This window comes from Nipponia nippon, unplaced genomic scaffold (genome assembly GCF_047370975.1).
Source record: "Nipponia nippon isolate SJK-2023a ecotype South Korea unplaced genomic scaffold, ASM4737097v1 scaffold_3, whole genome shotgun sequence".
Lineage (NCBI taxonomy): Eukaryota > Metazoa > Chordata > Aves > Pelecaniformes > Threskiornithidae > Nipponia > Nipponia nippon.
In genome coordinates, this window is record NW_028262347.1 from 34,464,808 (window position 1) to 34,492,170 (window position 27,363).

Genomic DNA, 27,363 nt, shown 5'->3' on the forward strand with positions numbered 1-27,363 from the left:
TCCAAAGGGAGAGCAGCTTCCATGCCTATCAGTGTGTCATAGCCTCTCACCTCTGCCATAGCAACAGGTAGAAATTGCTGCTAGTAATGTTCATGAAAGCCTTTAAAAATTGAATTATTCAATGGGAAGATCATTGAACTTCCAAAACCATTCACTGTCAATATCAATTAACTAATGGAAAGACTGGACATTTTACATTGGTTCTCAAGGTATTTTAGGACCTTTATTCAATCCAGTCAGAAAAGCTGGCCAACCTGTGAGAAAGCAGAGGCATAGAGAAAACTTATAAAACAAGTTACTGGTAGAATCAACAGCAGGATTCATCTCCCATGGCCTGGCCCAAAGTATGGGAGGTACACAGGTTGTAAACGAGCAGCATGGGATTAACATAGACTTCATGATACTTCTGCATAGGCATATTTGAGGTAAGGTGTGAAATACTGACAGTACAATTCAGTGTCCTGGATTGCAGAATGATCTCCAGGCAGCTGGAAATACCATGGATATATTGGCAGCTCAGATACCACTGAGATGTTCTTGTAAAGTAGCATGCACGGATTCAGTACTTAAAATTTTTACAGCGTCTTTTGTAAGGACTAGATCAAAGACCAGCTGGTACCACTGAGCAGGAACTCAAAATCTGTGATTATCATTCAAAGAAATTTGATAACATATTCTGACAAAAGAACATGTTGGCAGGATTGCTTGAAGGTAGAACTTGATGTATCAGTCAATTAAAATCAGCATGCCAACACAAATCCAGTAGATTTCTTTGCTCCCTTCCACCTTCTTTGCTTTACTTGGCTAAGTGGTAGAAAATAAGCATCTACACTTGATGTAAGCTCTGACCCAAACATTAACAGGAGTGATAATCCCTCTGAAGAAGAAAGAGGTAAGCAGGAATATTACTTTAGTGTAAAATCTCAGCACGGTGATCTTTTTTGGCCATAACTATGAGAACGCTATGGCCAGATGTACATTCAGAGGAAAGTGGGTCTGGAAAGGACCTGAAAAACCTAGGCCTAAGGTTCATGCCTGATTCAACTTGGCCTAGGTTGTTCCAGCTTACTTAATTAATCTGCACTGAAGCATCTCTGATGTTGAAGACCTCACAAGACCTCATCTGCCTCCCCAGGCAGTCTCTTCTACTGTTCTCACTGTTAGAAATTTTTTCCTAATGTCCAGCCCCAAATTTTTGTGCTGCAGTTTTCTTTCTTGTCCTCCCTACTTCAAACTGACTTTACTATAATGCTGGCGGGGAAGTGGAAGAAATACATGAAGTGATTTTGTGGGTAGGAAAAGCACTTTGTGTGGGTGCAGCTTTTTCTGGCAAAGCTGAGTTTTTGCACGTACCATTTCTGTCTCTCTGACAGACTAGAAGGGTCTCTTCCAGCTAAAAACTGCACAGATTGGCACAGCTGTCCTTGCAAACCACTGCTACAACAAATCTGATCTAAGTACACATTCAGGTAGCATCAAGGCTCTGTATTTTTGGCTTCACAGAAACATTAATCTGTATTTAATTTGAGAGAAGTTCTGGGCTGATGTCCCAGAAGAAGTGAGAGTGGCAGGTCTCTTTTGCATGAATCCTTTCATTGGATCAATGGTCCAGGGACTGTACTGAGTGATATTTCAAGTTAAAATGTATTAAGATGATAAATATTGATTAAATGATAAAGTGTGCATGACACCATATCATGGGAAAGATATGCTGGCCAGAGACACTGAGGCAAAAGCAAATTGTAGTCATATACATTTTTACAGAGGTTATTCCTGGCCAGCCCCAGATCCATCAGGATTTGGGAGAACTGAAGTTATCCTTCCTGCTGTGAAAGCCACGTGTCCCTCTTCTCTTCAGTTCTGGCTGAAGGGATTTCTAGACTGCACTGGTGAGAGGTATGTAGTTACACATCATGAGGACTTAGCAAAAAGGCCATTTTAACTTATGATTCTCATTACTGCAGTTCAATGGCTGGCAGAAGTCTTCGTGTCTGTGTCCACATCTGCTTGTTTCATGTAATGGCACACAGAGTTTCAGAGCAGATGTTTATATTTCAAAGCAAGATGGTTATATTTCTTCTTCAGCCTGCCCATTATATGTGGGCAGAGACATTCCCTCTTCTGTGGGCTTTCAGAAGCACTTTGTATCTGGATATCTTTGTGTCCAGATAGAGAATAAAGAATGCCCTAAGGAATGTAGGCTGATGCCCATTACACTGACATCGAGAATATGTATTTGCCCTTCTCACACTAGTCTGAGCTGAAACCATTAAAATATAATGATGTGCATATACAGCAGTCTCGCAGTAGCTGCTGAGATATGTTCATGTTTTCTGAGTCCTCATATTATGGTCTCAGCATGTGATGTTTGTGTGCTGCACTAGTCCACATTTTCCTGCTCTTTTTTTAAATGCTGGGAAACATTTCTAAAGATGTTAATGTTTTTGAGAGCTCACGGACTTTGATTATTCAACTGGGCCAACCTTTGGGTTATGACTCAAATGTTTCTGAAGCGATGTTGATGGAAAAATTCATGGACTTGCTTTTGTCTCCTCCCTAGAGCGTACACGTACACTATCACCACAGTAGAGATCTGGAAACTGACAGCTCAACATCTGGAATGAAGTCCCTACGAAAATCTATGAAAAAGTATTTAAACCAGAGAATTCAGCTGCTTGGAGGCCATGAGAGAATTCTGTTGATTTGCAAAGAGCGGTCTTGTTGTGCTCTGTTTCTAAGTGTTTTGACATATCTTCAGCTGGTATAAATGAGCATCATCAGTGAAAAAAAGCTTCTTTGAAATTCTTGAGAATTTGGCCACATATCAATGAAGTTTTTAAGCCAAAAAAGCCCCCAAAACAGGCATATCAGTTATGTTTGTCCTGGCATGGTATCTAATGGGTGTTTAGCTATCCTTCTAAGAGTACTATAGATTAGATTATTTTAGCGTTTGGAGATTTTCTTTTAGAATTATAGTATTTGTTTTACAAGTTGAGGCTATCCTTTTCAGACAACACTGGCATTTAGGTACCATTAATATCCATGACCTCAGTGCAGGACCGACTTGGCTAAGACACCTCTCTATTTTAAGGATCTAAAAATAGCATATGGGGTCCATCTGCCTCCCATGCATAAGCAGAAAGCAGCCTTCTCTCTTCAGCCGCTTGATGTTATCTTCAGCCTCAGGATGTTATCTGACTTCTTCTTAAGACCCAAAAATATTTGTTAAGAAACTAAAACTAATACCTTGCAGCAATTGTAGAGCTTCTGTAACTTATTTCCAGCAGCTTTATTAGGATGAATTTGTGTTACCCAGTGCTTGATCTGGTGGCCAGTTTTCCCAGTGTGCTTGATAATGATATCATGGAGTAGCATACTTGACAAGATCATTTTTATTTTATGCTGTATTTTCAGGAAAGCAATTCAATTTGCAGGTTGTTGGTTTTTAACAGGTATTGGGGAAATGGGTGAGGAGTCACAGGGGCATCAATACACATTGAACTTGTAGGTGTGTTATTAGGTTATGTGAAAATCATTCCTGTTATAGAGTGAATGTTACTTGAATGTGGCTTCTCCACAAACCGTTAATAAAATTAAAAGAAAAAAACCTCCTACTACACAAAATGCTAAAATGTTTTATTTTTTTATGTTTATTTTCAGTCTTGGAACTGAACCAGGTGATTATTCCCACTTATGGAACCATGCTGGATCAGCAAAACCTTCATACTCCTGAATGGGTGGGTACTTCTTTACTTTAACTATGACTACCTGTAATTTTTTGTCATACAGATATGCAACAGTCAGTAGCTGTTCCAGAAGACTAGCATTCCTTTGCATTTGCAGCACATGCAGTTCATCTACATGACTGAATCTGAGTTGCTGTATCTCTGTTTCCCTAAAGGTACCTGAAGTCATTGACTCAGATGTGAAAGTACAGGTTGGCACAGGCACTGGGATGAATTAAAAGTGACCAACATATATTCACATACACACAGATACAACTCCTCTCTGTACATAATTTGTACGTGCGTGTATAGGATTTCTCTGTGTGTATACAAGGATAAATAGTTATGAACACACTCTACATATAAACACACATACCCTATAGATTCACATACACCCAGGTATTAGTTGGCCGACATGTGAGTTCAGGGTTCATTTTTACAGAAAGCTTGGAGACACCAAGAAATTCCTTACTCCAATCAGAGACTGAAGTGACGAGAAGAAAAAAGACCTGGAGGTGTCCATTCCCTTTATCCAGAATTCAAGTTCCCCAGCTCGCCTAATGTTTTCTGCAGCTAACAGGCTTCTTGCTCTAGCTCAAGATCCCCTGCCTCAGATCTCATTTATCTCTAAGGGCTGGCCAGTTGACCCCAGCAAGCCCTGCCACGGCACATGCTTTGCCAACCTGATGCCCAGTTGGCATGCTGATAAGTCCAATTTTATTTTTTCCCCTAGAATGGTACAAGTGTGGTCTGCAGTTGCACAATAAGATAGCAATAAGTCTGGATTAAAAAAGGTGTAAAATCATATACTTCGCCTAAAGCTAATAGAGCAACTCCATGTAAACCAAAAAAAGCCTGTTCTGTGTTTTGTTACTCTAACGACAGAGGTTACTGTCACTGGCTTTGGGTGAGTATAGGTTGTCTTTTCTAGTCAAGCTGCCTCTACAACTGGATCAGTGTTAGAGAACAAGACGTAAAGAAACAGGTTCAACAGTGTCAAGAACTGCTCGTTGGACCAATTCATTTTGAGCACCCAAGAGCTTCATGACGGTTTTCACATAGAGAAATCGTTCAAGAAAGTACTGTAATGGTGCCAGCAAGTAATGAGAGCTGGAGCTGGTTCCCGGTCAGCCCTGTCCAAGGCATTGACATTTAAACTATCAGCTATTTACAAATAACTAAACCTGTCTGTGAGTTTCTTTATCGCTGTTCCTACTTCAGGAATGATAGCCTGCTACCGCTGCTACCGGTTATCCCTTTAGCTTGCACAGAGGAGTTCTGTTATGACTGTGGAGGTCCAAGTCCTGCTGACTTCTCTGCCTATAAGGAAATACGTTGTGTTCTTTATATGAGTAGGAGAACATACAATACAATGAAAAATGAGCTAAAAAGTTAAAAGATGCAAATCAGGCATTCAAATTCAGGGGGCTGAATTAAGCCTGCCCTGTCTTATATGTAGATATTATGACTGGAGCTGCTTAGATAATTTGTTTTTCGGCCTGGCCACCAAACTGACAGCTCTTTTGATTCATATCAAACTGAAATGGGAAACAGAGTCATAAAAGAAAGAGACAAAGGATTTCCATAGTGGTAGTGCGTTTCAAAAGCAGTGTAAATGAAGGGATCGATTCAGTCTTCATTGAATCAAGGTGCACCAGAGCCTTGGGGAGCTGCTCTAGCAGCTTTTCTAGCAGAGTACTTGTCATAGTTATGGGTCGAGGGGGTTGTTCCTGCCTCTGCTGTAGGAAACACATACCCAAACTAGCAGGAAATGAGTTTCCTTCTGGGAGCTGGATACCTTCACCTCCCCTGCCCCTGCCCCAGTGTTTTGCGGCAGTGTTCTTCGTTTGATGCTGCTTCAGTGTCTGGAAAACAAATTAAACATTTTTTGGAGCATGATGTGGAACCAAGAGCTTCCATTTCCCAACTGAGTGCCCTGACTAGGATGTTATAAAAATCGTTCTTGGACTCTCCTTGTGGTTCAATGAATTTTTTTTTTATGTATTTATGTGAAGCGAAATAGCATCAAACCAGCCAGAATGTCATATACCTTGTGGTTAGGACAGTCTCCTCCGAGGAGTCTTGGTAGAATTTATTTTTATTTCTACTGAAAATCAACTGTCAAAATCAATTTTTATTTTTGGTTACTCATGTTTACTGGCAGTTGTAATTTCTGCTCGGTTTTAGCAGCATCTTTTCTGCACTGCTTCTCCGTGTCAGGTCCTCCTTGTTGGCCACTGGGCAGTTTCAGTTGGTTGGAGGGGCCAGAAAGATAAAACTGAGATCTGCTGAGCCTGTCTGTGAAATGGACGAGTGCTGATTGTAGCTAGAAATGGAAACTGAATAGGAAGCCTAACCTTAAATGATTGAATCGAAGGGAAGTACTGTGCCTGTTGTCTAAACTTACATCATGCTTTGCAGCTGGAAGCATTCTGGAAATTTGATTTGATTTTGCAAGTCATCCTGGAGTAGCCAAAACTGAGTTAGTTAAGTTATTGGCTAATAGAAATGGTCCTGTTTTTCTTATGGTGCTATCTCTAATTATAGGATCACATGCTAAGTTTGCCGCAAGATCTCTGCCTCATTCAGCACAAGTAGGACATCAGTCTCCAAAAAGCCCAAATTCTGTGAGGATGTTGTTTGTAGTGCTTCAGCAAGGTGTAAATGTGGCAGGAAATAGCAGGGAAAAATGTAAGGTTCTTATGACTAGACAAACTGAGTGCGGTCCTAGATAATTGGATTTTATCCCTGCTTCTGCTATAGGGTTTCTGTGCAAAACTTGCACATCCAGCTTTTGTTTATTTCCTGAGTGTCAAAGGGGAACATCTGTGACCCTCTGCATTAGTTCAAAATAGTCACATAAGGACCTGAAAGTGCATATATTGCTCTTTGAAGAGAGAAAATTGCTGAGCTCTCCAGAAAGATGTCACTGTCCTGGTGTCTCAAGCTAGAACTCCAAATTTAGGAGACAGCCAACAGGTTTTGGCATTGATCTCATGATGCCTTATGTGATCACCATTAAAATGAGGGTTATACTGTTACTTTCTCTCCTGGGGGATCTTGTAAAATTAAATTTCTCAACATTTATAGAACATCAAGATTCTATGAGGAGAGTACCCCAGACATAGTCAGAAGGAAATCCCTGTTTTAAGTGTTCGGGCTATTTAGATGAGGTGTAACAAAAAAAAGACATTGAATAAAGAAGATAATAAGGAGTATTCCATAACTACTACAAGAAGGGTAGAAGTATGGCATGTGGTTGTGCAATTAAGTCATGTATCATAAACAGTATGTACAAGGAAGACAAAACTGCATAGACAGCATTAATTCAAGCCTTTTCCAGCTCTCAGATGTTTCACTTTGCAGTCTTTCCGGCTTTGTAGGTAGATAGTTTGAATTTGGATGTAACAATAAGATTTTTTTTGAGAGTCAACGTCTGCAGAGGGGAGGATAACGTCTTCAAATTGTCTATTACTGCTGCCCCTCAAATACAATTTCTGCAGCGAGAAGGCTTGAGGGAAGTCTGAAAGAGAGAATTTCCCAGCTCCTGCATCCCAAGAAAGGTGGGAGGTGCTGAAAAGCAGGTTTTCAGCAGAGTACTGTCTTCACCTTTCTTTAAAAGTAAGGGCGTTTGGTCTCTCTCTAATCAGGAGTGACTGGAATTCCTTCTGCAGCCAGCAGCAACGTGACGCTCAGACAGGAAATCAAGTGGGTGTCTGGTCCAAACTTAGCTCAGGGGACAAGGCATCCCGATGCCTGGCCGGTTACCAACCACTTTCTGCTGACAGAAATGTATGACTGTAATGACGCCCCACATTTTTCTACTTTGTCTTTAGTCTCAGTTTATGTCAGTTTGTTGCATATCAAAAATTTCTTGGCTCGTTGAGGAAATGAAGAAAAAACACCTTCTTCTGATTAAGTGCTTGCTAATCATCTCATTGTTGCTAAAACCAGAACTCAAAACAGCCCTCTGTTGTTATTAGCAAATATGAGTCACAAGGAAAAATGTTAAAGGCACAACAGTTTCATGGCCCTGCAGAGACAGACCAACATTAGTATGTGGTATGCAAATAAACTTATATCTTCCTGAAGTCTCTTATATATTATATATATCTTATATCTTACAGAAGTAAATGCTTGTGTTGGTCTTAATGTCAGAAAGTTGTCTATATTGGTCACTTAGAACATAAAGTAATAAAAGATCTTGTTAGATAGCTGTGATAGTAGGAAGAACTTTATATTTCTGTAACATTTTCTCCAGATGATCTCAAAACACTTTACAAATAATTATGTTTCATGATATCCTGGTAATATAATTTGTTTCCTTTTTATTTACTTGATTTGAAGTTTCCTGAGGCCTGTAGAGGGAAATAACTGTGCTCCTAAACAGGCACTCTGAAATTTTCACCTACGTAAAACCCACAACTGAAGTGTAACCCGCAGGTCCCCCGCAAGCCTGCTGCCGTGCTCCAGCCGGAGGATTTTTTTGCAGGTGGCTGTCAGCAGAGGCAATGTTACACAGGCTCTGCTCTGCTGTCTTGTTTCCCAGTACTGATTTATTCCCTGGCATGCTGCAGGAAGCTGTTTTGAAGCATATCTGAAAATTATGTGAGGTTGCAGACAAGTAGTTTATCCCTCCAGTAATGATTACATTTGGTGCTATTGACAGTCACACCAAAGGCTCATGTGGACAAAATAAAGCGCTTCTTTTATCCTTCCAGTTAGATAAGTTATTCCTGCAGAATCTCTTAAAAAAAATCAGCTTACAATACTGTGCTTGTTCAGGGTGTAGTAAACAATAAATAACTGCAATTCCTGCGCACATATTTTTCTTCATGCTTGTCTCCGTGCTGCCCTTCCCACCATTATTCCCACTGAATCTTTAACAATATAATGTCCAGAGAAGCCCACCACTTTGTAACGCCACCATTTTTTCTCCCCCTGGCATGGAGCATCACTGTTGCTGAAAGGAGCTTCCCATTGTGGTCTCCTTTCACCTTCAGCTGCAGGCACCACATGTAGCCATGACTACAGGACCAAGAGTGAGACACGGCAGCTCCCCTTAGCTACTGGCAAGCCTGGTTATAAGTGAGGGGGAGCATACAGTAGTCTCCCTCCCGAGGAGCTCTGAGTCAAGGGGCTGAGGGTTGGTTCCATGATGTGGTCACTTGGAGCCAAACTGGTTACCTCAGTCTTTACAGCCCTGTGTGGAGAGCAAGCTTGTCTTCATGTCCCACTTGTCCCTTCTCCAAGTGCCACTCTGTCCCAAGGACTGGGAGAGCAGATGCTGTTTGCTGACGACTGCTTGTGCTGGATTAGCGAAGAGCACAGGAAGCTCCTCAATCCCTTGCCGAGGTGGCTGTGGGGGGCCAGAGTCAGGGAAGATTAAGAGAAGGTGTGTAAGCAGGGGGGTGTGCATGGCAGAGGGCTGCTCAGGGCTGGCCAGGGATCTTTGGTGTGATTGCATCAGTGCAGCACTTCCCAGCTCCGGCAGGATCCCACCAGCATCACCTGTTAGTGAGGACCCAAGCAGTGGGTCTGTAGAACAAGGCATTTGGTACTGAGGAGGTTGCTGAGGTGCTGCATTACACGCATTTCTGGGCTTTTTGTTACCGCCAGCTACCTCCAGTCTCATTCCTTGGAGTTAAGAGCCACTGATGCTCACCTGATGTGACCCTGCTCTGAACTGAAATGCAGAGGTACACCCATATGAACATGGCCATGCTGCCTCTAGGCTAGCCCACGTAGGTGTACCCTGAGTGTTTCAAAAAGCTTTATCCACGACCTGGCCCTCCCTTCCTTCAGCTTCCTTCTGTTAATAAAGCAGCTAATAGTTCCCCCTCTCTCAGTTCTCCATCTCTCAGTGGTAGGCAAGTGGTTGATTGTACAGCACTTGGAGAGTTCAGAAGCACTGTGGACTATGTGCTAAATATAATTAGTATTTTACAGCTAAATGTATTACATTTTTTTATTTATTAATGATGTTAATCACTATTAACCTGCTGTCCACTAGGGTATTATTATAACATTAGAGTGCACAACCGATTGCCTCTGTCAGTATTTAAAATGTGATTATGCTGAGGCTAAGAAAATTAGAAAGTGCAGTAAATGGACCCCACGTTTGTTTCTTCCGAAACAAAGAGGTATCAATGGGCCCGTTCATTATTTTGGGTTATAATTTGCTACTGATACTTAAGAAAAGTTATCTATTGAAATTTCAACCCCATTAACTTACATGTCTGTGTACACAAGATTGTATGTATTTGTATAATAATGACATTTGTAATACTGTCAAATAATATTACATATTTAAAAAAAAAACCAAACATTGTCTCAAAGGAATTATTAACTTCAGAGTACAGCACATCTTTTTGGTTTCCAGTCTTGTTTTTCCCCTGGTAATTATGTTGAATAATATATGGTTTTTCATTACAAACTATCCAGTAGGGATTACAAGATACACCACACATCTCAGTTAATGTGGCTGTCGGAACCTTAACTATTACATTCCCATTTGCATTTTACTTCTTACTTTTAATTGAGCAACATTTAATGTTACATTACAATTTATTTGTGTGGGTCTTAATCTTGATCTCTTAAGTATTTTGCTTAATGAGTCAATTCTTTATTATTTTATTGGTATATAAAGTGTCTATGGATAGGTCAGTTGAACAATGCCCTCGTGACTAAAAGCAATAGAGATTACATTTAAGAAGTTAGCTTCATAGGTATGAATTTCCGTGCATCTGGATTCATGCAGTCCAATATTGATTAATCTTTCAGCTATATTCCGTTATATATGCATAGTTTGATTGAGATAGATAGATAGATAGATAGATAGACAGACAGACAGACAGACAGACAGACGGTGTATGTATATGGTAACATGTATGTACTCATGTGAATAAAATCATGTATCTAAGTAAATTCGTGAGTCAGAATACTGATTAACAGGCAATCTTTGTGTCTGGTTATTGACCATCCAGTTAAGCCAGTTATCGCTAAGTTGCTTACTAGCTTTATAGGCTTAAAGGAGACTACGTTTAAAGGAAAGTTATTGAAATGGTGAAGTTATACAATCACAAATTATGATCAAACCTTGTTAGATCAAAACTTGATCTGATGTTTGCTCTCTGCCATTTCTTTCTTTTCTACCCTGTGGATAGGTCATGTAGGAAAAAAAGCTAAAAGCTGTACTGAAAAAAACCTCAAAGCTGTTACTACTTTTATGCTTTCAAGTGCCTGAATTTCACAACTAAACTCTGTCTCTTTAAACAGAAGTTATTATAATGCTGTTTCTAAGATTCAAAAGACAAAGAAGCCCAATTAAAAAACCTTCTGGTTTATGCAGTGGCAACCCTTCCCCTCCTTATTCATTTATCACAAGGTTTGGGCTCTGTGTTTCCAGCATTGCAACACAGAGCAATTTTAGCTCTGGCCGGAGCCTGCTGGGGTCCCAGGGGAGAGCAGAGGCTGCAGGGCTGGGCTCTGTGCCTGGCTGGGCTGATCTCCCTGCGCCCTCTCTTCTGCCGCTGCCCCAGCACCTCCCAAGCTGTCTCCCAACAGGGGCTGTTGGCTGTTGTTGATGCTTTCCTCCCAATGGGAATCTAGTCAACATGAAAACATCATGATTATGTTTTAAATGAGACTGGAAATGGCCGCAGCGGGGCTGCATTTTACACCCATGGCTAGTCCTGAGTGGGAGGAAAACTTGTCAGCGTCAAGTCTGATTGCTTGATGGGACTATGCCAACTCTAGCTCTCAAGAATTTAGAAATTCACATCCGTGACTTGCTTTCGGTGATACTCAGTGTCAGTGTGGTCTGGTAATGCCGTCTGAAAGTTTAAAGCGTTTTTTTTCCTAAAACTTTATTCACAGTGTGCAGTTGTATGTTGATTTGTTGACTGCCTAGGTGGTTGCTGAATCCTAGGCCAGGTTATGAAACTAATGTAGAATACATGTGTATATTGGCCGTATGTCAGCATATATATATATACACACACATATATATATGCATGTATGTATGTCAGCAGCTGCTTGCTGTCAGGTTTGTCACAAATCTCTAGGCACAGGTGGGATTCAAAGAGAACTGCTCAGAGGGTTTGAAGCAACTAAGTTAACAAGACCTCTCTGCAACAGAGCCTAGCCTTTGCACATACAGCATAAAAATGGTGATTTTAAACTCCCCTGAGTTTTATTTAAAATATGGAAATTTTGTCGTAATTATGGGGAGACACATCTTGGTCGACTGTTTTGACTCAGCCAATAAACAGTAACAAAATAGTCTACAGGGAGAGGTTTAGAATAAAACTCCTGGGAAATTTTGTTTTGGAAACACTGACACATGTGGTTCCTAAAGCACTGTATGCTCCCTGGAACCGGGGTGCTCCTGACTGAAGACTGGCATTCTTCTCAGTTTTATCACAGTTGAAGAGCAGTCATTTCAGTCTGCACTTAAGGGCTCTCTGACACCATAACCACATTTCCATGTGCCTTTCAGACATCCCAGAGCTCCCAAACTGGACCTGGCATCTCTCATGGAGTTTTGTCTGCACAGACAGAGAAATTCCAGGGACAGGACACCTGGGAATCTTTTCTGTGTCCCGAAAGTCACAGCATGTTCAAGAGATTATTCTGGGTCATTTTGCCTGGCCTGATCCTGCCCTGGGCCACCCTGCATGCCCAGCCATCTGGAAGCCAAGACTCCTCTGTGGTTCTGTATGGGAGTCTTGCTAGCTTTGGAGATCTTATCATCTCTAATGCAGTGCTGAGTCCCATTTCAGAGATTTGATATCTATCAACTTCAGTGGCACTGCCCTCATTAACACCATGGATGGATTTGGCCAAGTACCTGAGCGTTTGGTGCTCATTACATGACGATTTTTATAACGTTACAGCTATATGTTACCTGAAAGGAGGAGTTGTTACATTTGATAGTGCCCTGAGAGTACTCTAAGAAACTACAAAATCATTACTCGAGGATTCAGGTTCCCCCGTCATCAATGTGTCTGTATCGTTTCACACATGAAATAACACATTAAGATGTTATTAGTGGATATGACAATCTATCCTACTTTCCTCCAGGGACTAGATAATGGCTTATAGATATATTAATCCTTTTGATTTTGGCATACATTATAACATGATGGATGTGTGGCATACAGCAATGTTTTTTGCTTGCTGAGATGTTGCAAATAAGAAGAGAAATAAATCCACATAGGATGTGTCCATTTTGAGAGTTCATCTGCAGCCTGGTCATGTTCTTTGTTCTCTGGGCAATGGTGGGTTTGGGTATTAGGGTGCATGAAACTACTGAGCTTTTTGGTTTGTTATATTTTTAATTGCAGAGATGCTTAAACTTTTGGCAGGTAAGGGGACAGATGGGAACACACTAATACTGAGACTCCCATCAGGCAACAACATATCTTGTAGACAGACTATCTAACCTTGTATCCATGATGGCAATGCAAATTACTTGACAGATGCGTTATTTGGGAATGGTGCTGCATCCCAGCTCTCCTCCCATTGCCAAAAGCTAATACACTATTTTTAAAGAACAAAATTAGGTCAAAGTTCTGCTGTTCCTATGTCATGCAGAGACCTCCCAAACTTTTTTTTCTCCGTTCTACTCCATGTTACTTTTGATGTCACTTCGGTCTTTGTGTTATACACATCTAACATGTTGAATTTCTCTGTTCACTGAAATACTGTGTAACAGGAAGCAAGTAAGGAACCGACAAGTAAAGTTCTTCATATTAACCTATCCTACCTTCCTTCCAGGCTGATTTTGATGATAAGCCTGACTCCTTGTTCTTCAGCGATGGGAAGCGAAGAATTGACTTTGTTTTGGTGTATGAAGATGAAAGCAAAAAAATGACTCGTAAGAGAAGTGATCGTAAAAAGCAAAAGGTAAGTTATTTGCAGCATAAATCTGAATCATTTGCTGGGTGTTAGAGCAGTGGGCAGAAAGGACAGTGCCCTCACCCAGAATGGCAATTGCATTGCCCTGTCCTAGGAGTACTCTTGGGAGCTGGGAGACTGAAGCCCATCAGACTGAGCAGGGAACAGGGATGAGCTCAAGCCAGTAGATTGCTGTGTAAATGGGCAGGGCACTGCACATCATGTCTGTCAGTGTGTGCCAGGTGACCTCAGAGCATCCTCCTGGGAGGGGACCCTTCAGGAGACGTGAGCAGAAAAATGCTGATATCGCGTTCCCAGTTAGAATTAAACACCAAGATTTTCAGACTAGGGTAATTTTCTGTACCTACAGTGATTGAATTAGGCCCCTAGTGGAGTTTGGTATTAAAATCTGGGTATTCAGAGGAACTCATTGAAGGAGGCAGCTGATCAGGTGCTCCAGATTGCAGTTATGAACATAGCTGCAGACATTCTGCCCAATGAAGTACCTAAGTCGTTTATGGGAAATAATTGTACGTGACTTTGCCACCAGAATTTCTCCCTGTACCGCTCCTTCCCTTGACATTTCAACAGCTTGGCTCTCCCTAGGGACCTTGCCAAAACTTTCTGACTCAAGCCAGTGACTGCTTGATGCTCCTTAGCAACTATGAATGACAATCATAGATTATTTTTAACTATTATTTTTTAATTATTTCAGTAGTTCTATCAGTGGACTACATTCATTATGGCACTCAGGGCCAGAAAAACAAGCTCAGCCATGCCACTGAGCTACTTTAATTGTGAACTACCTGAGAACTATCCATCCATGGGATTGTAGTCCCCTTGGCTCCTGCGCTCTCCCACCCACCCGCTTCCTTCTCTGGTTTAGCAGCTCTCTGTTCCAGCAGCAGCCTCTGGTAGAGACAGGCAAGGACAAAGATATCACTGAAAGCAGCTCATATACAAATAATGATTTGCAGTTAGGAAAGAGAAGAGTAGGAGTAAAAAGGCCTGTAGCTAAGCTGGTTGATATTCATTACTCAGTGTTGTTGTTGGCATTAACAGGGCAGCCATAAGGAATGTCGTTAGTAGGGTTTGAGGGAGTCCTGCAGTGGGTGGATGTTGCATTACACATGATCACAGGATCAGCAATAAAAATTAATTGAAAGAGGTAATTAGAAACCAAAAGCTGCCCCTTTGGAAACAATTGTTTTTACCAATTAGCATTTTACATTTATGTTTGTAATATTTGGCCATTGCCCAAATGTACTTAAAAATATAATGACTGTCTTTTCCAAACAGTGATGGAAATTAAATGTGAGCAATGGAGTAGTATTTTTAGTGCAGCATTAATGTTAGGACATTAGCCAGAACTAAACCATGAATAATTAGACCAGGAGATTGTGGGTAATGCGCTAGGTGCTTGCAAAAAAAGTTTAGTTTCAAAGGTCTCAGTTCTACAGAGATCTGCAGCCACACTGAATCTGTGGTGTGCTGAGGAAGAGGAAGCAGTCTACCTACATGCAACAAATATGAGAACGAGACTATATTAGACTAAAGATCAGATAAGGTGAAGACTGAGTGGCTGGGGAGCAGTTCTGTGGGAGAGGCCCTCATGGTCTTGGTGGACAGCAAGCTGAACAAGAGCCAGCAAAGTGGCCAACAAAGGCTGTACGGGCAGAAGTACAGCCAGGAGACTGAGACACGATTGGGGTGACATAGATGTGTCAGAAGGAAGCTGAAAACAGCGGTGATAGCAGTTTTCAGAGCCAGGATTTCCATGGACAGGGAGAATCTGAAGCCGTAGGGGTACTGTTGAAGGTGTAGGCAAGAATTTTGATACTGGGAATGCATATGGTGCTGAAAGGGCTGTAGAAAGCATAGAAAGAGACAAGGATGAAGAAGTGACAGTTACAGGGGACTTTCAAGGACAAGAACAAAGGTTGCAAGTGTGATGACACTGAGCTGGCGAACTAATGAAAAAATCCAGGTGAAGAGAGGATTTGTTCAATGAGTCTGTCACATAAGCTGAAATGAGTCACCTGGTCATAACCAAACTCCTGTGATACAACTCAGAAGTACTGGCTCCCTCCCTCTAACGCCTCACATGCAGGTGTCATCAGTTTAGAAATGCATTTCCTTTATCTGTTGTTGGAGGAACAGGCTTTTAAAATGTGACTAGATGCAAGCGTTCTGACTTTTTAGGATGGGATAGGTGCGGGTCAGCTCCGAGCACACAAACACTTCAGTCACCACAGAGAGGTCCTTCGTCTCACTTGAGATCACTCGCTATGCAAGTGGAGGAAGCTGTGTGTGCTGCAAATCCTCATTCCCTAAGCAAATGCTGCACAGACATTGGCAGCACTGATAACATTTTTCTTCCTATACCACCTCCCAAGCAGGATGCAGGACACTGCCTTGGGACCTACCTCACACTCATACTAGGAGTGAAAGAGAAACTGGGAAGTAAAAAAGAAATAAATGTGAACAGAATATTTGAAAAGAAGAAACAAAACACATATATCTTATGTCTGAGATGGAAAGGAAAATTACATTTATGGTACAGTTTTGTATCCTTGGAATTCCAGGGAGAGAATTAACACTTTTGGCCTACGACAGTTCCCAGAAATGTGTGGAGATGATGCTGCCCAAGATAAGATACATAAGGTTTCATCAGTGTTGGCATAAAACCTAGTTGATAGCTTGTCTTTACTGACACTGTTTTTTATTTGGTTATAGTTTTTTTCTGGGGCAAATGACTTCTACCCTTGTGATGATATACAAGATACCAAAATGAGGAGTATTGCCATTTACTGTCAGCTTTAAATACTGCATAAGTCACTGTCTGTCTCTGATCGATGATTAACTGAAAATACCAAATTTTATAAGCATTATCTTGTGTAATTCAAGGTGCTTTAAGCCTCAATAGGTTCCTTGCTCATCCTACTCTTTCTTTGACTCTCCTGACAGTTTTATAGAGCTATTATCCAGAGGTTTATTGTTCACAGAATTTGGAAACTCCAGCTTGTTAAAGAATAGCAGATCCAGTGAAGTAGGGTGAAATCCTCACCTCATGAGGTGAACAGCAAGGTCTCCACTGGCCACATGCAACATTACTGGTTTGTGAAATATAGGGACCAGGAGTGTAGTCACTGGGACAAATTCTGTCTGACACACACTGCGCCCCACCTGATTGCATGACGTGGAAGTCGGGGCAGAATTTAACTTGTTAGTGGCCATCTATAGATCTACATTTCTGAAGTTAAAAGTTTTGGGTGCTACACTGGGTGGTTTTGTATGGTACTGAGAATGGAAGAGTCCCCAGACACTGAATTTTGTGGGAAGGATTTGAAAATCAGACCTCAACCTAGGTAACCAATTTACTAGATTCAGAGAAATGGGGTACAGATCCATCTATTCTTCTGCAGCAAGAGAAGAATTGGGTCTTGGGGCCATCACTATATTTGATTTGAATGGCATTTTGTCCTTTTTCAAAAGAATTGCATGAGTGTAGCTGAGAAAATGGCTCAGCATTAAATTATATTAATTAGCAGTATTCTTGGGAAAACATCTCAGAGGAGAGAAGGAAATAACTTGACTAAAAACATGAGGGTGATTTGGATGGAAGGAACAAAAATACAGGATTCTGAAGCACTTGGAGATGTGCAGTGTTGCTGTACTTCCCTCATTTTCATGTGTTTAAAGGAGGCAAAGTCAAACTACTGAAGTGACATCCTCGTGGAAGTTTCTAACATAATTTACAGATTCAAAAGTTAGCAGATATGGTTCATATATGCAACTCAATTCAAACTCTAAACCTTTACAAGTTGGTATGTAATTAATTTTGCAAGCACTAGTAAAAATCAAACTGTCAGGAGCAGATTCCAGAAACTGTACCTTGCAAGCAATTGAAATTCCTGCCCAAAGCATGTTTTTTAAACCTACAATTTATGTACCCTATTTGTCAGGATAGGTTACCATCAGAATAGAAATTAAATATCACCAGTCTTTCCAGGAATGCTCCAAAATGCCAGTTTTATCTGTTGGGGTCCTCAAGGAGCTCATTGTTGAAAGTTAAAGGGTCAGCACCAGAAAGGCGAATTAAAAATAGATCGATGCAGAATGTCCTCTAGTCCATCTGCTTCCCCCAACAGAAATAAACGGAAAGACTGTCAGTAATTTAAGTAGTAATGTGGGCAAAACCTTCATTTCCAGCCATGAAGTAATCTGTGCTTCACAGAAATAGACAGTTGTTTTTTGGGGTTTTTTTCCAAATTAAATGAAAACTATAATTCACAGAGAATATTGTGCACATCATTTTTTTTAAGTACAGTCTTACAGAGAACTTCAGCAGGGCTAGAGGAGCTTGTCTTCATAAGCAAACAGTGAGCAGTTCCTGCCTCTAGACTTGTTTAGTTTAGATAGCCGACAAACAAAAAGCTTAGATAACTTAAAAAAACTAATTGTACTTCTCCCGCTGATTAGCATGCGCCACACCTGCGGCGACAGAACAATACTTGAGTTTACAGAAGGAGGGGTACCTCGGTGCCATTTTGCGGTGGCAAAGGCAAATCACGGGTGGTTTGAGGCAGCAGAGGATGGCAGGCTCTACGTGCCTGCGGCGTGCCCAGTCGACCTACCCAGAAAGTCTGATAACAAGGATGAAGGGGACCTTTGAAACCGGGAGGAGGGCAACTACACCTGCCCTGGTCCCTGCTGGATGGATTGGGTCTTGTCCTGGTTGCAGCTGGGATAGAGTTAATTTTCTTCCTAGTAGCTGGTATGGTGCTGTGGTTTGGATTTAGGATGAGAATAATGTTGATGATAACACACTGATGTTTTAGTTGTTGCTCAGTAGTGTTTATACTAGCCAAGGACTTTTCAGCTTCCTGTGCTCTGCCAGGTGCACAAGAAGCTGGGAGGGGGCACAGCCAGGACAGCTGACCCAGACTGGCCACAGGGCTATTCCATACCGTATGGCGTCATGCTCGGTATATAAACTGGGGGGATTTGGCTGGGCGGCAGCGATTGCTGCTCGGGGACAGGCTGGGCATCGGTCAGTGGGTGGTGAGCAATTGCATTGTGCATCATTTGTTTTCTATATTCTTTTATCATCATTATTATTGTTGTTGTTGTTATTATTATTTCCTCTTCCTCTGCTGTTCTATTAAACTGTCTTTATCTCAACCCAAGGGTTTTACTTTTTTTTTTCCCGATTCTCTCCCCCATCCCACCGGTGTGGGGGGGAGAGTGAGCGAGCAGCTGTGTGGTGCTTTGTTGCCAATTGGGGTTAAACCACAACAGTTTTGAAGCAGGAACTCACTGAAATAAAATCTCTGTTCCTAAGGCAACCCCAAACCCAAATTTTACTTCTTTGCCTAATGGATGGAAGGAAGGATGACAGAAGGATGGGAAGACAAATGGAAGGAGGGAGTTACTCTGAAGTTACTGTATACATTCATAGGACCAGAAATGGGTCTTTCCAAACAGGGTGACTAGAAGCCACTGTTGAGAGCAGGGCTAGACTGCAGTATTGCCAGTTCTGTGTGGTCATGAATCAGGTTTCAGAAAACCATGAGGCTGGCTTAAAATCAGAGGGTGTCTCAGAAAATATGTATTTGGAGTTCCTTGGGTTTACTTTTTTTGCGTCAGCCTTTATAGCTTATTCTGCTTCATATTTTTGTGATTGTCTTCAAACATAAGGGAAAGAAGCTTACAGAAGCAGAGCTTCTCAATCAGTTAATTTCCTGATGCTGACAGCTGGGGCTTTCAGAAAAGCTTCCAAATACCATCAAAGAAACTGTGAGAGTTGGCAGCTAATATTGATACAGTGATCCTCTCCACTCCCTTTAGCTGATTTCCATGGGGGAGGCTTTGAGCCCCATGGTCTTTCTCTTATTGACTGTGATTTATCTGTTGCTTGTCAGGTAAGGCAGAGTTGGCTATTCAAGCACTCCTTCCTTGTTAGGATTTTTCCCCTGAAGCCACACGGATGTTGTTGTGGGGAACTTTTCTCTTTGCGCAAAAGAAACTAAACAAAGATATGAGTTGGCATTCTTCTGTCACTGTAATCAAAGCAAGTGCTCCCTACCGTTTACAAAACACAGAGAAAAAACTGCTAGTGGTCTGCTACAAATTTCCAGACCCACAATCTTGTTAGTCTCCTCGGCTTGGCAAGGCAATCACCAGACATTGAAAGCATTATGGTGAAAAACCAGCTTCCAAGAGCTAACCCTTCTACATGCCTGTAATATTTGGCATTTACTTACACTATGCTTTCACTTTCTTAAGATTGTATATGATTATGCATTCCGTAGTGTCTTAGTCTATTGGCTAGCCATTCAATCATCAAAATCTATGTCAAGTTTAGATCAGCAGCATTACTGTGATTACATTATTATTACAACTTGTCCTTGCAGGTTGCTGAGCAAAATGCTAGATACTAAAATAAACTTTAGACAGTCTTCACCTTCCAGCCTTCTCCACCTTCCAGCCTAATAAGCTATCATATCTTTATGCTGTATTCCCCAGTCAACACAAAACCACTATAGACTCTTCTGGGTGAAAGTCTAGCTCCTCCATAGATCATTATATGCATAATTCAATCATTTACATAAAATAGCAAAGCCCCTAATTAGCAAAGCCTCCCAGGGGCTTTGTTTCTCACTACTTGCATTAATGCATTATTAGAAACCTTAATATTGTCAACATTCCTCTAAGATTTTGAGGGCAAAATTAATTTGGGGAACTCCTTGCCATAATAAATTATTAAAGCAATCTGAATGGTAAGATTAAAAAAAAAAAAAAAGTATTAGACTTCCACAAATGAGAATTGCCCTGCATCCATCTTTGTGCTATTTAGGAAGAAAGGAAACAGGTATTTAGCCCTCTGCCTTTTTTATTTGCTGAAACGAAGCAGAACTCAGGTTGAAACATTTTCATGATTCAGTATTATTCACCTTACAAAGAATGATGTGAATATGGAAGAAGCAAAGAGGTAGGATGAAATGGTAGAAGAGTTAATAGTGGAGTAACAACCAACAACTGTGTTGTGTACTACATATATTAATGATCTGGTAAGGGGACTGAGTCATGATGTAACAAAAATTGCAGAGGAAATCATTATGTAGGTTACTCAGGAGCCAAGATGACTGTGAACCTTTAGCTTTGAAGGAGAATGGAAAGCACTGTTGCCTATGAAACGTTGAAAAATGCAAGGAAGTATGTTACTATAAGGAAAAAACTCATTCACATTTGGGATTCTAACTTAGCGCTGTTAGTACAAGGAAGAGACTTAAATGTCACAGGAAACAGCTATATTGTGTCCTCTTCAAGGTTCAGCTACCATCAGAATTCTAGATAATAGAAGGTATTAGATATATACAATATATTACAAATGTGTGTATTACTTATATATATATACAATGTTATATACACAATGAATCATAGAATCATAGAATCGTCAAGGTTGGAAAAGACCCTTAAAATCATCGAGTCCAACCGTTAACCTAGCACTGCCAAGTCCATCTATACCATGTCCTCGAGCACCACATCTATCCGTTCTTTAAATACCTCCAGGGATGGAGACTCAACCACTTCCCTGGGCAGCCTGTTCCAATGCTTGACCACCCTTTCGGTGAAGAAGTTTTTCCTAATGTCTAACCTAAACCTCCCCTGGCGCAGCTTGAGGCCATTTCCTCTCGTCCTATCACTCGTTACTAGGGAGAACGATCCAGCCTGTCCGGCCTGTCCAGGTCCCTCTGTAGGGCCTTCCTACCTTCCAGCAGATCGACACTTCCACCCAACTTGGTGTCATCTGCAAACTTACTGAGGGTGCACTCAATCCCCTCATCCAGGTCATCAATGAAGATGTTAAACAGGACCAGCCCCAGTACTGAGCCCTGGGGAACACCACTCGTGATCGGCCGCCAACTGGATTTGACTCCAAAAAAATAAAAAATATAAAGAAAAAATATAAAGAGCATTATACTGCCACCAATAAAGAAGTGGATTAAGGGGACATGGAGAGATACCTCCATGAAGAGTGCTATCAAAGTTTGGGATTGTGGTTTTATCCTGAGAAAAGAGAGGAATAAGGAGAAATGTGGTAAGTATTGATGAAAGAAGAAAACATGTGGCTCTTCCTGTCCCTAACCCGAGAAGAAGGTGATATTCACTGGAATAAAAAGGCAGAAAACCTAAAACAGATAAAAGAAACACCTTTTAACAAAATAAGAAATTAATCCATCATGACCATTGCCACAGGCTGTTTATATTGTTATTCAGTTTTATAATTATTAATTCCAAGAGTTGCTAGAGTTTTGGAAAAATAGTTTTTTCTGCTTTGGGGACTTACAACAGTCTATAAACATTAAAGAACTGGATGAAACTTAGGTGGAGATACAACTGACCTGTTTATGTGGAATTCCTGAAGATTTTTGCCCTTTTTGCTGAAGCATCTGGTTTCTGCCCCCTAGAGTGAGTGGGTCTTGGGTCTAGTCCTGAAGACCAGTTTCCACATACCTATCAAAGTTCCTAAGACTTTATCTAAAGAATCATTCATTTACTCTGGTCTTTCACAGTAGCGACAGGCCTGGATCTTAAGCATTGATTGTAAGGCAGTTATTCTGGCTATAGAGAACCAGGCGACAGAAAGTACTGGACCATTCTTTTATGTTCCTGTAGTGGTAGGTGCAGAATCCTTTAAGCACAGGGCATATAAACAACCAAAAAATTGGCCAGTGGCATGAAAGCAATCTGAGAGTAAGAGAGTAGTATCACCAAGTCACTCTGAGAACCTTGCTGCATGCCTAGCCTAGCCTGGTTCAGGAATAAAGCCATCAGCCCCCAGTGCGTTAATGTCATCTCCTCCTGGCAAACTGCTCACAGAAGCAACCCCCCCCCCCCCGGACCCAGCTGCCTGAAGGTGCCCGCCCTTACCCATGCTGATATTTTGACATGCAGTCTGTAGGCCAGGGAGAGCTGGCTACCCTTGACTTATATAAACAAATAGCTCATTGGGGAGCTATCCAGTTGATGCAGATAGCTTTTAAATTGGATTACTTCATATGAAGTTTCAAAATGTCTTATAAATTCCTTATGGAGTTGTATATTTTGTATTTTGAGGGGAGAGGGGCTACTCATCTCTGTGTGTTTTTTGAGAGGAGGTCATGTGTGTGGAGAAGCAAATTCAAGATTGCAAAGACATTTCAGATCTTTTGTAACTTACTACCTGCCAAGTGCTAGTAACTGTGAAGTGAAATTAAAATGATCCGTGAATTTCATCTTTACTGAGGAGAACTTGTCATGTCCTTCCAGGGACATTGAATGCTTCTGGAATAGCACCACTGACTCTAGAAGTGCTACAGCTCTTGGCTTCTTCCTTTGGCGATGCTTATCCATGGACTAAAATGTAGAGGGCTACTACAGTTTGAACCACTGTGTGAACTCATATGATTACTGTGAAAGAAGAATAGAGTTACAGGTTGCAGGAAGGAAAAAAGGATGGAAAGCCCTTGAGATGAAGACTTTCTAAAGGGCAGATTAATGGGGGGCGGAAGACTGCAGTCAGTAGTTCAATTAGTGACTAAAAGTGTAGGAGATCGCAAGTTTCAGGGTTAGTTGCTCTCAAAATTTGGGGCACATTTTTACCTCTCTAATGTACCATAAACTAACAGAGTGAATTCTCCACAATTGCATTTGAGGGCAATATTGCTTCTCAGACACAAAAAAAAACTGATCTGGATTAGTAGGTAAGACTGTACCTATCCCCACAGTAGCTGTCAAGTGGGCTATAGAGATGACGACCCAACGATTCTTCGCTTTGGGAGGCAATTCCATTCTTCTATGCATACATATTTGTGAAATTTGGAACAGATGTTTTACAGTGTTCAATACCTTTTAACAGAGGAAGAGGCAAGTATACGAATCAAACCTGATAAACAATGGCTTGCAACTTGAAGCAACGAGATCGGTGAGTGCTCTTCTCTGTGTGAATGGCTGTGTCTGAGAGCAAAGCTGCCCCTATGGGAATAAGGAAGCTGGATATATGAATTTACTGTAACTTTTCTCTCCTTTCAGGAGAAAAAGGCCCACCTATTTTCCATCAGTAGCGTCTCTGTGATCTGATGTGAAATCTTTTAAACTTTGTGTCTGTTCCTTCCTCTGCAAAGTAAAAGATGGGAAGCTGGGAGATTACGTAGGTCATGTTTGCTCAGTGCTTGGAAGATAAAAATTACTGCTATGCCCCGAGGAGAGGTTCTCCCCCACTCTGGCTGTGTAGGATGTGTAGGAAGCCAGTGGGTGTCCGAGGCAGAATTCCCCTGCTAGGAGAGCAGCCCAGGGTTCCTGCATGTGACCCTGCTCCTCGCAGGGCCTGGCGTAGCGCAAACAGTTGTAACGATCATGCTTTGTATATTTTGGGCTGCGAAGTCACCTGAGGGCAGTTCACGAGTGCTGTGATAATGCACACCAGCTGCTGGAGCTGCTGTCTCTTGCAAGGAGGGTTAGAGCCCCTCAGAGCCCCTTTCCTTCCTGCCCTGCAGGGCTGCAGCACTCTGTCCGGATCTCCCCATCCAGGACAATCACTTCCAGTCTAAAATTACTGTCATTTGGTATTCTATAGTGGGCTCCAGAAAAGGTCATTCTGCCCCTTCCTCCCAAATTAGAATCCATAGCGTAATGGTATTTACTTGATTTCTGCAGTAAGAGCTCCTGCTGCACATCCAAGGATGCAGTCTGGCTCTTCACATTCATAAGAAAGTAAACTGCTTGCTGGAAGTCTGACACGGACCTGTTGCTATACTTACGTTTTGCAGTTTTCAATAATTCTGCTGTGATCATGACTGAAAAAATTTTGAAACTGGAAGTTTCTGCAGGGTAGATCAGATATCTGACCAATGTTCTTGAGCCAAAGAGCTGCATAATGTAATTTCGTGTGGCTGAGACTCACTAATGCAGGGCATCAATAGAAGGCCTGTAGAGAGGAGACAAGAGTGGCTGTCAGGGTTCCCACTGCATACTGGTGCTAGTTTGGGGATACAACTGGGAGCAAATGTGCCCCATGCCGTCTTTCTCAGCAGTCTCAGCTGATTCTCCTTTCCCTCTCCCCATTCCCTTACAAAGCTGGGAATTCATGTTGCCCAGGAGCACCCATGGATGCCTAGCCTGCTTCCATCAAGTCACGTCACCCTGGAGTTGTTCTTGAACTGTTGGGGAGTCACTGAGAGCTCCAAAGGCACAGCTGCCCTGCCAGGCTACAAGTACAAACACTCCTAATTAACCCATATGGGGGAAGCTTTGTTAAACTTAAATTGCTTTTTAAAATACTTTGCAGAGAAGTAAACATTAAGCATTAAGGGAACATTTAGCTGTCTTTTTTTATATGCCTTTATATGCCCAAGCATTTCCACCTCATGTTAGTGCTTTTACAAAGCTAATGATACACTCGCTGAGATGGACAAAGAATGCAACTTTGAATAGGTTGTCTATAAGCTATAAAGAGAAAGAAAATTCTGGATAGTTTAAGAAGTGTTATGAAAAATCCTTTGCTTTCATTTTCTCACACATATATTTTTAATATTCTTTCATTTTAGGTTTTGGATGAAAAACTTATTTTTGTGAAAGTGCATGCACCTTGGGAAGTGCTGTGCACTTACGCCGAGGTTATGCACATCAAATTGCCTCTGCAACCCAATGACCTGAAAACTCGAGACTCGGCTTTCAACTGGTTTAGTAGACTCTTCAGAGTGGATGAAAATATCATCAAACCCGAGCAAGAGTTTTTCACTGCCCCTTTTCAAAGGGAACATTTGTCCAACTTTTATATTCAAGACAAAGACACATTTTTCAATCCTGCCACTAGAAGCCGAATTGTAAGTGCATGGAGTATTTCTAGCATTTAATCTTAAAAAGAAAAGATTCCTGTAATCAAATCATTGCAATGACCTTCGTGAAAGCATCCTGAAAAACTAGAAATATTTGGGATGCAGTAATCCTGTGTCATTTATGAAACAGCCTGGACAATCCAGAAGCAAAACATTCCTTACGTTTGTCCCATTTCTGTTCCACCTGAATTTAAAGGGGGGATTTGAATGGTTCATATAGCCTGTGCAATTAATTTTGTCTGCACTGCTTACCCTTTCCTAACTCAATTATATGCTGAAACAGGTATAGCTGTGTATGATTACTTTCAGGTTGCAAGAGACACAAAAATATTTTATAAATTTCAGGTTCATTTTATCCTGTCCCGTGTGGAATATGCAACCAAAAACAACGTGAAAAAGTTTGGCATTAACAAATTACTGGACACTGGAATCTATAAAGCGGCATTTCCCCTTCATGACGTAAGTCCAATACTTGTAACTAAAATATATTTCAAAATAGAGGTCTGAACTGTATCTGTGGGGTTTATATCAAAAGATACAAGCACTATTGATTGCCTTACTCCTTGACTGGTTATTACATCCACATAGTAGAGTAGGACATAGTTTGGCTAAAGAGATTTTCTTCCAAAGCACTGTTGGTTAAAAATGTAGCTCCATAACTGGAAAACAACATATTTCATTTAGGAGGTGTTAACCTTGTATTCTCTGGGAGATGTAGTTCAGTAAAGTGCCTGGCCTGAGTGATAGTTCCCATGATGCACTGTATCATCAGTTCTAAATCAATTTTAACATTGTCCCTTTTTTTAGTATTCAGTTTTTCAGTATTAAAATTCTTCTTAAATATGAACATTTTTAATAAAGATGTAGAATACATATCTCATCTTAGGATACGTCACAGTCTCACACAGTGAGAAACTTTCCCACAGTTCCCAAACATTGTGACATACGGCACGGAAACTCGCGTTTCTGCAGGAAGGCTCTGTCCGGCCAGTCCAACACCTCACAGGTGATGTCAGAGGCATGTGGAGGAAAGCTTAACTGGGTTGGATTTCATCTTGCAATAATAAGAAATCCAGCTTTTGTGTCTACACTTCTGAAGATTTTTAAAGTATATAATTTAAAAAAGGAAGTTATACTGAAAATTATTTTGCATACAAAGGCTAGCAATAGCACAGAAAAAGAAAATGAAGGAGAAAAAAAATCAGATTCCAGATATTTGACTAAGGAAAAACTCCATGTGAGGCTGCAAATGGGATACAGTAATCAAAGGCTGAGGGCTGATTTTCTGCATTATATCTGTTATATACCCACACCCCCACACCTCCTCCCCATCCGAGCCACTGGTCTGTGTCCAAGGTGTGTTCTCTTAAGACGATCAAGGATTTCAGGGAAATCTTTAAGGCAGAATCAAGACAAATCATGTTTCTTGTAAGTAACCCAAAGCTTTACAGGATAGAATTAATATCATTCATGACTATCCATTTTTAAGGTTTCCTTTTAAAGATTTAAAACCTGCCTTGCAGGCTATTTCTATCATGGCATGGGGAATTTGGACTCAGTATGCCTAGTAATTAATGACTGTCTTTTTATACAATTAAAATTATATATCACAGCTGCTCTGAAAATGAAAAGTAGCCTGAAGATTTCTACAAATGTCACTTGTCTTCTTGCATCACAGATATAGAATGGAAAATTCCCTCAAATAAGATAGGCTTTATTGAAATAGGTTTTCAAATAACCTAGTAAAAACCACAAGGATTATCTCCATGTGAACTCTCTTTTAAATTTAAAACAAAGACTAGAAGCCCTGTATTTATCCCTCAGACTTTCCAGCCTTCATTCCAGTACAATGTTAT

At 41.1% G+C, this 27,363-nt stretch overlaps 1 protein-coding gene across 1 annotated transcript in view; it reads left to right on the forward strand.

The window, feature by feature from the left end:
• The window catches only part of ANO6 (anoctamin 6), a 79,957-nt gene that overhangs the window by 24,150 nt on the left and 28,444 nt on the right, over positions 1-27,363 (forward strand). The window contains exons 2-6 of the mRNA XM_087765569.1: positions 3,661-3,737; positions 13,506-13,634; positions 23,530-23,595; positions 25,217-25,495; positions 25,853-25,966. Coding sequence (XP_087621695.1) covers positions 3,661-3,737; positions 13,506-13,634; positions 23,530-23,595; positions 25,217-25,495; positions 25,853-25,966 — 665 coding nt within the window. The remainder of the gene's footprint in view (positions 1-3,660; positions 3,738-13,505; positions 13,635-23,529; positions 23,596-25,216; positions 25,496-25,852; positions 25,967-27,363) is intronic.